The following is a 15,960-nucleotide window of genomic DNA, read 5'->3' as shown; positions in this document are numbered from 1 at the left end:
AACGGCTCCTTTTTCTTTTCCTTAAAATAGAGAGAGAGAGAGAGAGAGAGAGAGAGAGAGAGAGAGAGAGAGAGAGAGAGAGAGAGAGAATGAATTATTGCTTCTGCCCCAGGTCATTTAAAACAATAAAGAATGGAATCTAACTCGGGAAAGGATTCTGGCCCAACAAGAATCATCTGTCAGAGAATGTTAATCCGAGAACAGAGAGGCTCTGGCTGACAGCAGGAAGTCGTATTTAGACAGATGTTCTGCTGCTGCCAATAACCGGGGAGGTGTTTCCACTAACAACTGCGGTGGACTGGGGACAGAGGACGTGGTGGCTGTGCAGCTAAGAGCTATGCCCTACGGAAAACAGGACAAGGTCCTCAGGTTGCAATGACCATTCGGAAGCTGTTGAGCTACCCTGGGCTGAACTGTCACTGTCCCCCAGGGAGAGAGCAGAAACAGCGGCCTGCTTCGGCTCCCTTCTGTCACCTCTCAGGTGAAGGGCAAGTTAGAGCAGGGCACAGAGTTTCTCAGTAGAGAAAATGGGAGAGAAAATACAGTCAAAGAGAAGCACAGGAATGTCCTATACCCTGATGTGATGTGGGTTAAGATGAAGTGGGGAGAAGGGAGTGGGAGAGGAGGTAGCAGGGAGTGGGGAAGGGTACAAGGGGGGAGGAGGGAGCAGGGAGGGGGAGGAGGGAGCAGGGAGGGGGAGGAGGGAGCAGGGAAGGAGGAGGAGGGAGGGGGAGGAGGGAGCAGGGAGGGGGAGGAGGGAGCAGGGAAGGAGGAGGAGGGAGGGGGAGGAGGGAGCAGGGAGGGGGAGGAGGGAGCAGGGAGGGGGAGAGGTGGAAGGGGTGCAGGCAGTACTTCTAAAGCACTACAGTTTGCCTCAGATAATCTGCCTGAGATAAAAGTTATAAATTCTCTGTTTCAGGCACATTCAGGCTGAGTACTACCAACCTAAAAACCCTCAAATTCTTCAAAATCTGAAGTTGAGCGCTAACAGAACCCTACCTGTAGAAAGCTTCATATCTGCCTCACATCAGAGCAAAATCACAGGTTTACTAAACACTGGAACCACACGCGAGCTGTGTGTAATGTGCACACCGTGCGAGGACAATTCAAGGAGTCTTGTGTTTAGATGTGCGTCCCCATGTCCAAGAATGCCTCCATGGGGTGTAATCAGATAATCCAAAGTCCTAAATGTCTGAAATTCCCCCCACTTCATCTCATAAGCATTCAGGAAAGAGACACCCAACCCACCTTCCTCACGTCAATCCAAGCCAACCTGGGCTTGGTCAGACACCCCAAATCCACTGCTGGTTCAAACCATTGCCCAGGACACTACCATCACCACTTCCCCCTATCCTCCCAGAGAACCCTGCTGGAGGCAGACCTGAGACCTGCCACCAGAAATAAACTCCAGGGTCCTCTCTGTTCTGTCTCCAATAAGGGCGAAAATTTCAAATCCATCCTTTTCATTTCTAACCTGATGGAGCCCTTCACACATTGCTAGTAAGGTGGGCAATTCTTACCCAAAGATAAAACAATGCCAAGAGAAGTTAGCAGGCGAACTCTCCGAGTGCCTGCTTCCTTAATTCATCTCTACTGCTAAGAGGTTGAAAAGGGTCGTTTGAAGTTTAGAGGCTGAGACAGCACAGCAGTTAAGACCGCTTACAGTTCTTACAAGGACCTGAGTGAGCTCTGTCCCCAGCACCCAAACAGTGGCTCTGAACCAACTCCAATTCCAAGGGATGAGGTGCCCTGTTCTGACCTCCCCAGGTTACGTGTGCATGTAATACACATGCACACACTCAGGTGTGTGCACACATATGCATAAAGCAATTTTTCATGATCAAGGGTTTAAGTAGACTCTGTATAAGGCAATCCCAATGATTATGGAGTAACTCATAACACTTAGTTGTGGTGTATACTGTTAATACTGACAAGAGCAAATCTATGAAACTGGAATCACAATACATACGAATGCTTGCCTTGCAGGTTCCACGGTAAGATAGGGTCCCAGTTGCTCAGGTCAGCTTTGAACACGTAAGCCTCCTGCCTCAGCCTCTTGAGGAGCTGGGTGACAAGCATGCACAACCTTGTGCTCTCAGAAGAACTTGCTGCAACAGGATGAAAAGCTGCAACCACTCCTCCTGGGAATCACATGCCACACGTGTCCACACAGGCTGCAGCTGGCTAGCCCTCTATGTGACAGTGTTCTCAGCCAGGTCGAAGGCTGCACAGCAGTGATGTGGGTATCACCCTGTCTCCAGCCTTCACCAGCACCTGAGTGCCACCCAGCTTCCTCAAGGAGACCTGAGGTACCACACTCAACGGGAATCCCTCCGCTTTGTGTACAACTTCCTGTTCCCTACCAATACAGTGGGCTGGGCAGATGGCTTCGTGGCGATGCAGTTCCTGCCCAAGGGTGGGGATCTGACATCAAATCCCCAGAACCCATGTAAGGCCATCAAGTATGAGTCTCCAGCTGTAATCCTAGTGTTCCTGAGAGAGGTGGGGGGCAGATGCAGGAAAGCCCTGGAAATTCAGTGTACACAGCAGCGGACAACAGAGACCTTGTCTCAATCAAGGTGGAAGGCAGGGGGCAGTATGTACACACACACACACACACACACACACACAGAGAGAGAGAGAGAGAGAGAGAGAGAGAGAGAGAGAGAGAGAGAATATAAAGAAAATGGAGAGCTTTTGAGGGAAGTATCAGATATCTAATGGAGACAACCCTGCACCTGCACATACATGTACACATGCATATACATGTATCCAAACACACATACACAGAGGCGAAACTTCCAGGTCTTTTCCTGTAGTCCACATTATAAAACTGGTCTGGTTAAACACTCTTGGAGTTCACTCAGGCCTAGAGGTAAAGGTGGCAATGTTGCTAGTCACACAGGCCAGTTCCTACCCGAAAGTGGCTCCACTCTCACCCCAAGTACCTGCCACCTTATCCTTTCCTGCAGAACATGACTCCCCCATGCCAAATCAGCAACACCGGGGGACGGCTCGACAGACTTCCATGGTGCCTCCCCACGTGCCCCCTCCTCGCCCTGCAGGCAGCACACTAGCTATTCCGGTGTGTCTCAATGACAGCTGGTGTCAGTCTTAGCACACATCCTTCTCGAAGCAGGGAATCTGCATGAGGGCGCCCTCACATCCTGACTTCCTGGGTAACCTGCTCTATTTATTGCCCTCATTTGGCTTAAGAACTGTGACCCTGAACACTGCACGGGATGGAAGCTTGCCTTCGCTGGCAAGCAGACAGCCAGAAGCCCTGCAGGTAAGGGGGAAGGAAAGGCAGGGTTCCAGGCAAGGGTCTCTACCTTCAAACCTTTTGCCCTTAGCCCTGGTGTAAGGCAGTGATTCTCAACCTTCGTAATGCTGGGACCTTTTAATACAGCTCCTCGTGTTACATTAAACCATAAAACGATTTTCACTGCTACTTCCTAAATCTAACTTTGCTACTGCTATGGCTTATAATATCCTGATAGGCGGGATATCTGATATGCCACCCCCCAAAGGGTGATTGATAACCACTGACATAAGCTGCCACCTGCCCTGTGTACCAGCCTTCCAGGACTGGACGCCTGCAGACCGGGACTCTTTACTCCAGAACACCTAGAAAGCTCACACAGTGGCCGTATGAATGGTGGCACCTCCACTTTGTGTACCTGTCTGCCTTAGACTAAGCCTTAAGATTGAGTTCAACAACTCGGTCTGTACGAAGGACACCATAATGAGGGTGCCAAATCACTACCAAGAACAAGATGGTGGTGATGGTGTCAACCTTCAATTACACAGCGTGAGGCTCACGGGAGTCACTTCCTGTATCTATTCATCTTTTCTTTTTTTCTTTTTTTTTTAATGCCTGTATATATTTAGATAGCAGCTTTGCCTGACTCTGTGCTCTTTCTACCCAGCTTCCTCTGCTCAATGTACTTATGACGAGTTAAACCTCGGCTCTCATGTCCTCATCACGTTGAGCGGCAACTCGCCGAGTAAGCAATCCTCATCCTCTGCTGGTCACAAACACCGAGATCCTCCTGGTGGGTGGACCTCAGGAGAGGTAGACAACAGAACCTCTTCTCCGGGGCTGGAGTAAACACACCGACACGTGCAGCCCCCAGGCAGGAACAGGCAGGAACGTAGCTGCTACCATTGTAGGGAAGTGAGATTTCCGGCTTATTTAGGAAATGCAAATCCTTTCCAAAGACACCACAGCGGTTTCCCTACTCTGCTGGGTGGAGTGAGATATGAAGTTGGCATCCTTTCCTGATTACCGGTGGGTTCAGGACTTTCTCACTTGGGACTCATTTTAGCTGTCTACCAACGAGAGCACTGTGGTCCAGTTCCTTGCTCTTTCGCCTCCCAGCTGTCTGTCTGTACTGCAGTTCCACAACAGCTGTGTGTGTCAGACACCTTGCCCCCCACTCTGTGGCTTTCCCACTTTATCTTCTGTGGTCTTGGACCCTCTTCTCTGGGCACATCTCCTAGCAATGGTGTTGATTCCTATAGTAAGTTCTAAGGACAACAACCCCGCCCCTTCCTTACTGTCTCTCGGCCAGATGTCTCCACTGAGCCGGGCCCTCTGCCCAAAGGCCTGCTCTGTCCATCCAGAGTCTAGACATCTCAACTCTGCTTCCCACCTTCTTTCTACGTCAACCTACTCTGCCAGCTGCATTCCCACTTTCAATGACAGGAACTGCTTTTCCAGCCATAGGGGCCTGTGCCTGTGGGTCTCTTGGGAGCCTCTTTGTTTGAAAGGTGTTCCTACTGACCGCTCAAGCTCATCCAGAGACGGGTCAACTGTCTGTCACGACACAAACTTACAATTTCAACTGGGAATAATGATGCTTCCCGCCCCCTCCTGAGTCCAGCAAGCTCTTGCCCTGGCTTTACCTAATAATTTTTAGTTTCCTTTGAACCTTTATTTCACCGCTGAGATCTACTCTACCTCATATTTGATGTCGAAGGCGGCACGGAGCCATCTGACCCACTTGGCGACTCACCGCACGCGTGAAGACACATGCACAGACTTTCAGGGAAACCTGTCCATGTTGGGTTTTTCATTTATTTACGCGTTGTCAACATGTGTGTATATACGCATAACACATGTGTTCAGTGCCTATGGAGGACAGAGTGAGTTAGATCCCCTAGAACTGGAATTGTAGGTGCTTGTAAGCCACGATGTGGGTGCTGGAAATCGAACCCAGGTCCGCTGGAATTGCACCCAGCGCTCCGGCCACTCTGCGATGCTTTATTACTTAAGAGCTTTGTCGGTTTCTCTAGTCCTGAAGCTGATCCCATTCTGCTGAGAGCTGCCTGGCATGCTATTTACAGGGGAATTAGGATTTATACTTTGGCCACTGGTGGGTCTGTGGCATTTCAAATGCAGTTTAAACAATCCGGCAGCTCCTTGCAGCTGTTTTGTGAATGGAACGTATTTTAAAAAAAAAAAAAGACCTTCGCTCCATGGAAGGAAATGAAAACCAGACAGAGCGGAGAGTCCCGGAATGGGAAGTGACTACGAAAACAAATCTTCCAACTGTTTTGCTATAATGTGAAAGCAATCTCCCCTTGGTCAAGTATTATCTCTGAACACCACTGGGCACAAGGACCATGGGTCCAGTCCACTTAATGAAAGACATACATCAAGGCTTCTTCTCCTCCCTCACAGGAGGTGAAGTTGTCATCTGAATGGATGCAAAGACATTCTTGACCTTGGTGACACTGAAATTAACAAAACAGTTTCCTGTAAGCATCAGTCTATCGTGCAACTTAGCTGTCTGTCTGTCTGCAGGAACCCAATGGAATGCATGACCACCTTCGTGGAGCTGGCAGGAAATGCCTCAAATCCTGGTGTGCATCTTTGTAGAGGACGGGCTGGAGTCTTTGCTCATGCCCAGTGCTTGTGGACACACCAGGCTATTCAGAGGCACAAGGGTTCTGGAAAAAAAGAAATACACCCATCTGGTGGCGCTGGAAGGAGACACAGCCTCTCTGTGGGGGAGAGGAAGGCATGGGAGCGAGCCCAACCTAATGCTTTCTTTTGTAAGTTGCATGGGTCACGGTGCTTTGTCTCAGGGGTGGGAAAGCAAGTTGCCTCTTCTCCCTCTTCACAACTTGTCCCCAGCGACACACTTCCTCTAGCCAGACCGCCTTGCTTCCCAAACAGGTACCAACCAAGGATCAAGCATTCAAACATAAGAGCCGATGGCGGCCATTTTCATACCAGCTGACACAGCAGTGCTATCTGTGCCAATGAGAACTCCTAGGTACTTCTGTCTCCTTCCCATCTCCGTTCCCTTGTAAAGACAATGGAAGGATGCTGCGTGGTGCCAGTCTGAAGTGCTCTGGATCCATCTTCTGCATGGTTACCGTCTGAAGCACTTGCCACCATCTTCCCCGAGATGTCCATCTGAAGCACCTGCTGTCAATCTTCTGTGAGGTGGCCACACCCACCTAAGCACTTGGACAACCTCCTAGTCCCGGAGGCTTCATCATCAGTTCTGCATGAAACTTTCATCCATGTTCCTAGAGATGACAGGAAACTGCTTCTACTGCTTTACTTCTGGAAGGTATTCTAAACTCAGGGACCAAGTCGGTAACAAAATTGACATATCAGAGGCTGCAGAGATGATGGTTCAGCAGTTAAGGGCACCCCCAGCTCTAGCAGAGAACCCAAGAGCAGTTCCCAGCACCCATGCTGGGCATATTCACATGCACGAACACGCACTTAAAACACACATATACAGACGTGATTAAAAAATAGAAAGACTATACAGTCAATTCTAGCTAGAACACCCACACTTCCCCTGGGCCAGATTCTATTTCAAGTGCAGATCAAAGGTACAAGACCATAAACCTATTTGTTATTTTAAAGTATACAACTTGAAAACTGCAATAGGTCTTAAAAACCAAGGGTGTCATGGTTTGTATATGCTTGGCCCGGGAAGTGGCACTATTAGGTGTGGCCTTGTTGGAGTAGGTATGTCACTGTGGGCATGGGCTTTCAGACCCTCCTCCTAGCTGCCTGGAAGCCAGTCTTCTGCTAGCAGCCTTCAGATGAAGATGTAGAACTCTCAGCTCCTCCTGCACCATGCCTGCCTGGATGCTGCCATGCTCCTACCTTGATTGATAATGGACTGAACCTCTGAACCAGTAAGCTAGTCACAATTAAATGTTGTCTACGAGTTGCCTTGGTCATGGTGTCTGTTCACAGCAGGAAAACCCTAACTAAGACAGAGGGATATGTAGTATGTAGCATTCCTTACTACCCTCAATTATTCTATGGTGAAGGACCGGGACCCGAAATACTCTCTGACTTTTTGTAGCATCCTATTTACAGAGAGTAGTGAAGGCAACAATCAGAAACAGGGTGACAGACAGACAGACAGATGCAGACAGACAGACACAAGCATACACACAGGAAATGAACCTGATGCATCCGGTGGGAGAGTTGCTAAAGCCAAGCCAACCAGGGCAGTCAGGAAGTTTGCTTTTAGCAATAGAGGATCAGCCGAGTGAATCCCACCAGGCATTCCGAATACACTCACTCTTGATGATGGGAGCCAAGTGAGAACCTTCTACTGCCCACGAGCCAGCCTGACCCTGGGGCCTCAATACAACTCCTGACCTCAACAGCAGGGCTCTGAGGGCTGAAGTCAGGGGGCAGGAGGAGTTTTCAAAAGGGCCAGGACATGCAGCTGACCGAACTTTTAAATCCCGTTCACAAAGTGTCTAGCTACAGAAATGCATGTAGCTCGTATACAGTAAGAAAAGACGCACACAAGCGATGACTATAGTCTAGCTGGGTATGGTGGTGCGTGCCCGTGGTCTCAGCACTTGAAGGCTGAGGCAGGAGAATCATGAACTGGGGTACAATCAAGACCCTCCCTTGAAAGTTATCAAATTAATAAATAACAGACTGTGTGCTCAGCACCCAGCAGAGGTACTGCTGACATTTTGGAGAACTGCCTTTTATCTAGCATAGCTCATATCAAAGTCTGGCCTAGAGTTTGCTCATGAGAACATTGTAAACATTTTAACTGCAAATATTTGACGGCCCCTTTCTGAGGGCAGCAGAGCAAATTAACTCTGTATCCTCCCCCAGATTACTTTTCTTATAGGTCAGTCTTTTACGGATCAAAAAGCCAGTCCCACACTTTGGGCTCAGGAAGATGCAAATTTCCTAGAATAAAGCTTTCACAAGATGTGGCAGAGGTTAAAAGCACTTGTTGCTCTGACAGAGGACCCAGGTTTGGTCCTCTGTTAATTACAGTCACAGGGGATCTGGCCTCTGCCTCTCTCACCTCCCCAAGAGAAAAAGAGCTACCTGCTGCAGGCTGTGTGTGTCATGTGTAGCTTGCTTTACTGAGGATTTAGCTTTATCTGCTTTTCCCAGGTTGGTAGTCTCAAGGGCTGTCACCTACAATTACATGAACTGAATTTTGTTTTTAAAGGCATCTCAGGACCAGATGTAGTGGTGACACTCCCTTCAACCCCTGGAGGTGAGGCAGAGGCAGGCAGATGGCCACTGGACCTCAACTAACAAGTCTCTTTTGTTCTCCGGAATCTCTTTGAAATATGAATTTTGAAAATGTCCAATCACCACAAAGAAGCCACACTGTCCCATAAATGGGTGTCAAGTGGCCTTCGGTGAAACACACTAAGCACAATAAATTCTGCCATGCGTCTGTCAACGGCGCCGACACCACCATTCCCCTTAGCCAGCTTTTTATTTCAAAAACACCGTCAACAGAAGTGAACACCTAGAAAGCCATATTAAATTAATTACACAGTTGGAAAAGCCTACTGGCATCAATTACCCTAAAAAAACTTCCAGATGGAAAAAGTTGTTTCCACATTGGGTGGTTTCAGAGTCTGCGGATTCCACAAAGGACCGGTTGAATCCATTAGGATAATATGTGCCAAAAGCCTGGAGAGTGGGGTTCAAAGCCAGGCAGCACTGTCCTGTAGCTATGAATCCGCAGAACGACCAACCATGGAGCAGGTTCTTGGGCATCTGTGTGCTTTGCTCATTATTTGCTATGATGAAACGCCTGGCTCATGGTTTGAGGGAGATCCGTCCATCATACTGAAGGGTGTGGCAGTGAGCGTGTGGAGAAGCTACTCCCGCTGTACCTCAGGTAGAAAACAGATTTAATCTGCTACTTAGTTCACTTTCTCCAGGCCCATGGGGATGACGCCAACCAATCAGGGGAGGTCTTCCCGCCTCAGTTAAGCCTGTGTGGAAATGGTCTCACTGAGTATCTCCTATGCTCATTCTTTTAAAAATTACTTACTTATTTTCTGCATGTGAGTACACTGTAGCTGTCCTCAGACACACCAGAAGAGGGCATCAGATCCCATTATAGATGGGTGTGAGCCACCATGTGGTTGCTGGGAACTGAACTCAGGTCCTCTGGAAGAGCAGTCAGTGCATTTAACCGCTGAGCCATCTCTCTAGCCTCTCCTATGCTCATTCTAAATCCCGTCAAGTATTCAACTAAGACCAACCATCATGGGTGATGTCTAACAGGACAGGTTTTTAAAAAACCATAAAATGAACCCCACTTGGAGATGAGCCAGAGGCATCCACCATCAAGCAACAGGCTACTCAATGCCTTCAAAATCCCAAGAGCCGGAAGAGGCTGAGGCAGTATGGTTCATGGGTTAGGAGTTTCAGTTTGAAAACATTCTGGAGATGGAGGAGACTGATGTTGTGGGGTGCTAAGGTGTGCAACGCCTCACAGTGTTGTTCACAACATTAGGCAAGCAGACAACAGACTGCCAACTACAGGTCTAAAACCCAGGCCAAAAGCTCTTGAGAAAGTGTCTAGGAACATGCTAAGTACCTCTCCAGCCAATGGGAGAGTCGGGCAGTGTGCTCTGAGACATATCTGCTGACCACGCTCTGCTGTGACTGAGGGTGGACGCCAGACACTCCCATATCAAGTCTCAGGCCCCACACTACTTTGCAGGGCAGACAGCATCAGTTCTGGGGGCATGGGCTTAGTTTCTTAAGACGTGTGTATTTAGATTGAAGGATTGTGAAGACAATCACCACCATTCTCTAGGGTAGAGTTGAGTTTGTAAAACGCTGGGAGGTCGTGTCTGAGGTCCAAGCCATTTTGTGCCTGGCGTCCCACTATGGCCGCTTCCCACGGCTCTTATATTTACTTTTTTTTTTGTATCTTGTCTGAAGAGCACTAACGTTACCGGAAAGGCAGTGAGCTGTGGAGGGTCAATAGGAGGCCAATTACAAACACAGACGTGAGTATCTTTAGAGAAAACAAACTCAATAGCCAGCTTCTCACTGTTAACACAAGTCAGCCAAATTCTAACAGTGTAAGTTCAGTAAGAAAGTGGGCTTCTTGAATTGGTAAAAATGGAGACGGCTGACGGACACAGCTAAACACAGGAGAATCAAACTGTAACCGTGTCCCTACACGTCTAGAAACAGCATAAAGGATAAACCGTCTACTATTGACAACATGGGTCACAGCAAGTCAGATTAAACTCCCCTCTCTTCTATATCACGATGCAAATGAATAATGTAAGAAAAATTGTGCAAAACATTCTGCTACGAGCATCTGCTAGTCACTGTTCCTTGGGTATCTGTATCAGGCCCCGATCAACAGCTACCACTGGAATCAAACTGTAGCATTGTCTTTAATTGATGACCAGGAAAGAAAAAGCAAGAAAGGGATTTCCCGGATCTTAACGCTGAAGCCTCTGCACACCAAAGCTTCCTGGAGGAAGCTCTGTGAGGAGGTAAGAACCCAGCAGGGTGACAAGCCACCGAAATCTTCTTAGGGAGGACCTCGCTTGAAGCACGCTCTCCGTCTTAGTGAATGCAACCTGCCAGTGGTGCTGGTGAATGGGAAATACAAGCATGTTCTATTCCCTGTATCTCCACATCTTATGTATTCTTTTATTCTTTTTCTTTTTCTTTTTTTCTTTTTGGTTTTTCAAGACGGTTTCTCTGTGTAGTCCTGGCTGTCCTGGAACTCACTCTATAGATCAGGCTGGCCTCGAACTCAGAAATCCACCTGCCTCTGCCTCCCAAGTGCTGGGATTAAAGGCGTGCGCCACCACTGCCGCCACCACTGCCCGGCCTTATTTATTCTTAAACTAATAGGAATTAGCATACACACTGTCTCCAAAGAACAGTGGTTCTCAACCTTCCTGATGCTGTGTGTGACTCACTGATATAGTTCCTCATGTTGTGGTGACCGACACCCCCCCCCAACATAAAACTACTTCCTTGATAATTCATAACTGTACTTTTGTTACTGTTATGAACAGTAATGTAAATGTCTGGTATTGCTGGTAGTCTCAGGTGACCCCTGTGAGAGGGGTCGTTCAGCCACAAAGGGACCCCCACCCACAGGTTGAGAACCATAGTGGGATCAGTGCCATAGAGTTTTAGTTATATTCTGGTAGTAACTTCTGTGATACAAACAAGCAGGGAGGCGGAGGAGTTCCTAAGGCAGACCCAAACCCACGTGTGTGTTGTGCGTGGCTTCACTCTACGACTAACAGCAGCAGCATGACCTGATCAATAACCCACAGCTCACTGGGCGGTGGTGGCGCACGCCTTTAATCCCAGCACTTGGGAGGCAGAGGCAGGCAGATTTCTGAGTTCAAGGCCAGCCTGGTCTACAGAGTGAGTTCCAGGATAGCCAGGGCTATACAGAGAAACCCTGTCTCAAAAAACAAAAACAAAACAAAACACAACCCTCAGCTTGCCCCTTAGAACACGCCCTCAGTTCCTATCTGCATATCTGAGTACAGAAGACCTTAGGCTAAGGAGACCTAAGGCTAAGTAGATGTCTGTGAATCAACTGTAGACGCAATAGCAACACAGAAAGGAATCTTCCCATGATGCTGAGCTCCGCAGTTCCATGACACCACACACTACCCATGCTCAGCCTCACCTGTACTTAGCTGGTGCACACAATCTTGTGAAGACTCAAAAGAACACACTCCCACCCTTCCTGAGCAGGTGGGCTCCAGAGCCACTGTCTGAAGGATCTACTCCCTGGTATTTCGAAACTGCACCAACCCAGATGACAACTGCGCCGGCACATGTAGATCGAAATGCTCTATGATGCCGCTTCTCCTGGAGAGGGAGAGGAAGGCAAGCGTGGGGGGCAGAGAAGATCAATGAGACCCTTTACCTGCATCAGTTTCCGGGAGAGCTCATTGGTTAGAAACTCCTCTTCCTTCTCGTAATTCACGGCGAGGGTTTCTTTCTCCTTCTGCAAGGCCTGGATTTTCTTGAATAACGTGTTACTGATGAATTCTTCTTCCTGCTCAGCCCTGGCTTGCTGTTTGGAAAAAATTAAAAGAACAAAACAAGAACATGGTGAGAACACAGAATTTTCCCGAATGTAGCACACAGCTCTTATTTCCAGAGGTGCCTATTTTAACGAGAGCTCTATTTTTAAATGTGAACCTCCCTACAGACAGAGCAGAAGACTTCAGCAGAGGCACCAGGTACAACTTCACTAGGAGCCCAGGGGCCTCCGTGGAATGCGAAGGATCCTTCTTCAAAGCAGCAGGTCAAGTTACCAAAGACTGGATTTCACGAAGTATCCCAAGATCAAAACACAAACAGGCAAAGTCCCTCCTAACAGCCTGTGCTGTGCCTCCGACTAGCGAACACTCTCCTCCCCGAATGCCACCATCTTGAATGGACCTCAGCACATCTGTGTGTTCGTGGAACTGTTACAGAGGAGAGACACCGAGTCCTGAAGAGTACTTATCCTCAGGTGGTGAAGACCAAAGAGAACGCTCACATTTTACTTTCTGTGCTAGGAACTCGGGTGGACGGTGGGGTGCTTGCCAAAGCAGGCATTACTGAACTGAAAACACACTGCAAACACTCCACCAAAAAGGGCCAGGCATGATGTACTGGGTTGATAACAATGAGTACATCTCCCCAAAAGCTTTCATAAACAGCAAAAACATTACCATTCCAGGAAAATCCCTTGTAGAAAGAAACAGACACAAAGGAAAGGACATCAACATTTTAAACTACTCCACATTCATCCCTTTAGTTGTTTTGTTTTTTTTTTTTTTCTTTTTTTTTTAAGTTTTGATGTTGTCGGTTTGTGTGTATGGGTGGGTGCTCGCCTGCGTGGATGTCTGTGTCGTGTGTGTGCAAGGCCTGGAGAAGCCAGAAGTGCTGGATCCCCTGGGACTATATAGACTACTGTAAGCTACTGTGTGGGTGCTGGGAATCAAACCAAGATCCCAGGGAAGGGCTGTCGGTGCGCTTAACTGCTGAGCCATCTCTCCAGCCCCTTCCTATTTCAAATAGACATTTTAATTCTGTTGTTGGCATTTGTAAGCAGAAAGTGCATACAGCCAAGTCCAGGGAGAGAGATCTGCATAAATCCCACACCTCTACTGACACCAGACAGCCAGAAGGAGAGGGAAAGAGTCTGGCACTAGGCAGCCACCGCCTTCACCCCGAAAGGGACTACAGCCGCCACACTCCACGCCCACCACCACCTAGATACCAGCTTCCCCATACCAGCGTCCCCAACACACACGTCATGGTTTCAATGGCAATACATCCTCGGCTCGCCATCCAATCAATGACCCTAGAAAAGTTCTGCCAGATACACGCACTCTTATTACTCAAGGCTGAAACTCAGAACTACACAAACGCTAGGCACTCAGAGACCGTTTTAGCATGAAGTTCCTGGAAAGGCTATTGTGAATAGGGTCAACCAGCTATAGAGCCCATGAGCAGCGGAGGACACCAGAAGCAGACCCCGAGTCCTCTCTGGTTCCCTTACATGCCTCTAACTTCACTAGCTTTTAGCATGATCTCTCCCTCCTGCAACAGGCGAGGAAAATAGCTAAAAACTCAACTTCTATCTTTTCAATCAACAGCTACCCTTCTCCCAGAAGCTTCAAGATCTCCTGCTCAAGTGATAGGCAAGAATCCCAAGTATTTGCAGACCTAGATATCTGAGACTATCATCTACAGTGCTACTGGTTCTTCTGGCTCTGACCAACCCAGGTCAGCTCTCAGTATTCAGTTAAGGGAGAGAAAGGCAGAGGGGACTCTGCTCAGCTGGCAGAGCTGATGCTGGGCTTAGATTTCAAAAGGGTATTGCCACAAGCCAGCATCAGCACCAAGCCCACCTCTACCACTTACACAAGATCACACGTTATCTTAAATGACTGAGAATTTCACCACAAGCAGTAAAGGAAGCTCCAACCGGGCTGGGCTGACCAGCTCCTCTGTGCACGTGGCCTACAGCTGACAGAGCTAATGTAGAGGCTTCCGGCGAACACTTCTGACACTGGCCACCAGCCTTCAACCTTCGTCTGTGTGGTACCCTGTCTCATCATTTCGTGTCAAGTTAAAGGAATGACAAACTGCAATACCTTGTAAATGAGAACTCTGAAGATAGGTAAGGGCCTCGAGGTTGCCAGAGTGGGGAATGGCCTCCACTGTGCCCAGGTTGCGTGCAGAGCTGAGGAATGTACTTTGAACTGGACGGCACCAACAGTTCTTCTGAACATACTAGCAGCCACCAAAACACACCTTCTACAAGGGTGGAGTCCTCTGAATACATCTAAAAGTCCTTTTGATTAAAAAAGGGACTCTCTTTAGCAAAGAAAGTTTTAACAATTAACAAAGGATGTTTTTATAAGGTTGTGTTTTCTACACAGCTCTCCCCAGGCAAGGGAGCAAGGTTTTAAGATGCAAGCAGTGGGGAGTCAGAAACTGGGTCTGTGGCAAATAAAAGTATTCACTGTTTCAGAGTAGTCAGTTTTTCCACGGGAAAGCCAAGTAGTAGAAAATGCTACTCTGAAACCCTGCTTAAAAATGAAAGACTATCCCACCGAAGATTATCTGAAGCTGGGTATCCTGGTGGTACATGACATCCCAGCATTTGGGAGGCTGGGGCGGGATTATAATGAGTTCAAGGACAGCCTGAGAATATGCAACAAGACCTTGTCTCAAAAGCTGGGTGTGTGTGTGTGTGTGTGTGTGTGTGTGCGCAGAGCTTATGGAGAGTCCCTTCAGCTAAGGTTTCCTGGCAGTTCTAAGTTCTAGTTGTGGCCATTTGACTACATGGGTTAGGAATGAGTTCGTAATTGAAGATTATGTATTATATTGTTTGTAAGTATGTATGTATGTATTGTAAGACGTATTCAACACTGCCTGAGAACAATGTCTGACATGGCATCCAGCATCCTGACGGTATCACGTATGTATAGGTAAACCAGATCAGGACGGAGGCTGCACATCACAGAGAGCACATACATGTCCACCCAAAACTGCAGCGGGCTTTCACCCAGTGTGTAGCATCATCTCAACTTTGGTCTTCCCTTTGTTCTTCACATCCCAATCTTAAAAGGCCCTAGTACTTAATCTGAACGCAGTCATCCCTGCAATGTGTTCCCTACAAGGGGGTGGGGGGTGTGGAACGGGACGGACAGACAGACAGAAAGCAGCATGAAAACAAAGAGCAAGCTGGGCAACTCGACCCTGGAAGACAGAGGGAGATAAATCAGGTTCCTGTTGAAACCTCATCCTTTGGTTATATCAGCTATTTCCCCTGTAAATCAGAAACGCTTGAAAATCTCAGTGCCCTAAGTGTGTGTGAGTTCAAAACTGCATCTCAAAGCTGGACAGATCAAGGTTCTGTCACTCTGTGAGTCTCAACTCAAAATGTAAATAAGCACGTCAGAAAATGTTGCTTTGTGCGTTTGTAGGACTTTTGTTGTTATTTTTTTATTTACTTTCAAATGTTGTCCCCCTTCTCCGTCTTCCCTCTGCAAACCCCCCATGCGGTCTCTCTCCACCTCCCCCTGCCTCTATGAGGGTGCTCCCCCACCCACTCCTGCCTCACCACCCTAGCATCCCCCTACGCTGGGACATCGAGCCTCCTCAGGACCAAGGGCCTCCCCTCCATT

At 48.2% G+C, this 15,960-nt stretch overlaps 1 protein-coding gene across 1 annotated transcript in view; it reads right to left on the bottom strand.

Annotated features, from left to right (window-relative positions):
* The window catches only part of Ccdc6 (coiled-coil domain containing 6), a 98,056-nt gene that overhangs the window by 40,340 nt on the left and 41,756 nt on the right, over positions 1-15,960 (bottom strand). Inside the window, exon 2 of the mRNA XM_034524492.2 lies at positions 12,195-12,344. Within this exon, the coding sequence (XP_034380383.1) occupies positions 12,195-12,344 (150 nt within the window). The remainder of the gene's footprint in view (positions 1-12,194; positions 12,345-15,960) is intronic.

The sequence above is a fragment of the Arvicanthis niloticus genome, chromosome 20, assembly GCF_011762505.2.
Source record: "Arvicanthis niloticus isolate mArvNil1 chromosome 20, mArvNil1.pat.X, whole genome shotgun sequence".
In the NCBI taxonomy this organism is placed as follows: domain Eukaryota; kingdom Metazoa; phylum Chordata; class Mammalia; order Rodentia; family Muridae; genus Arvicanthis; species Arvicanthis niloticus.
This window is presented reverse-complemented; position numbering and strand designations above follow the sequence as displayed.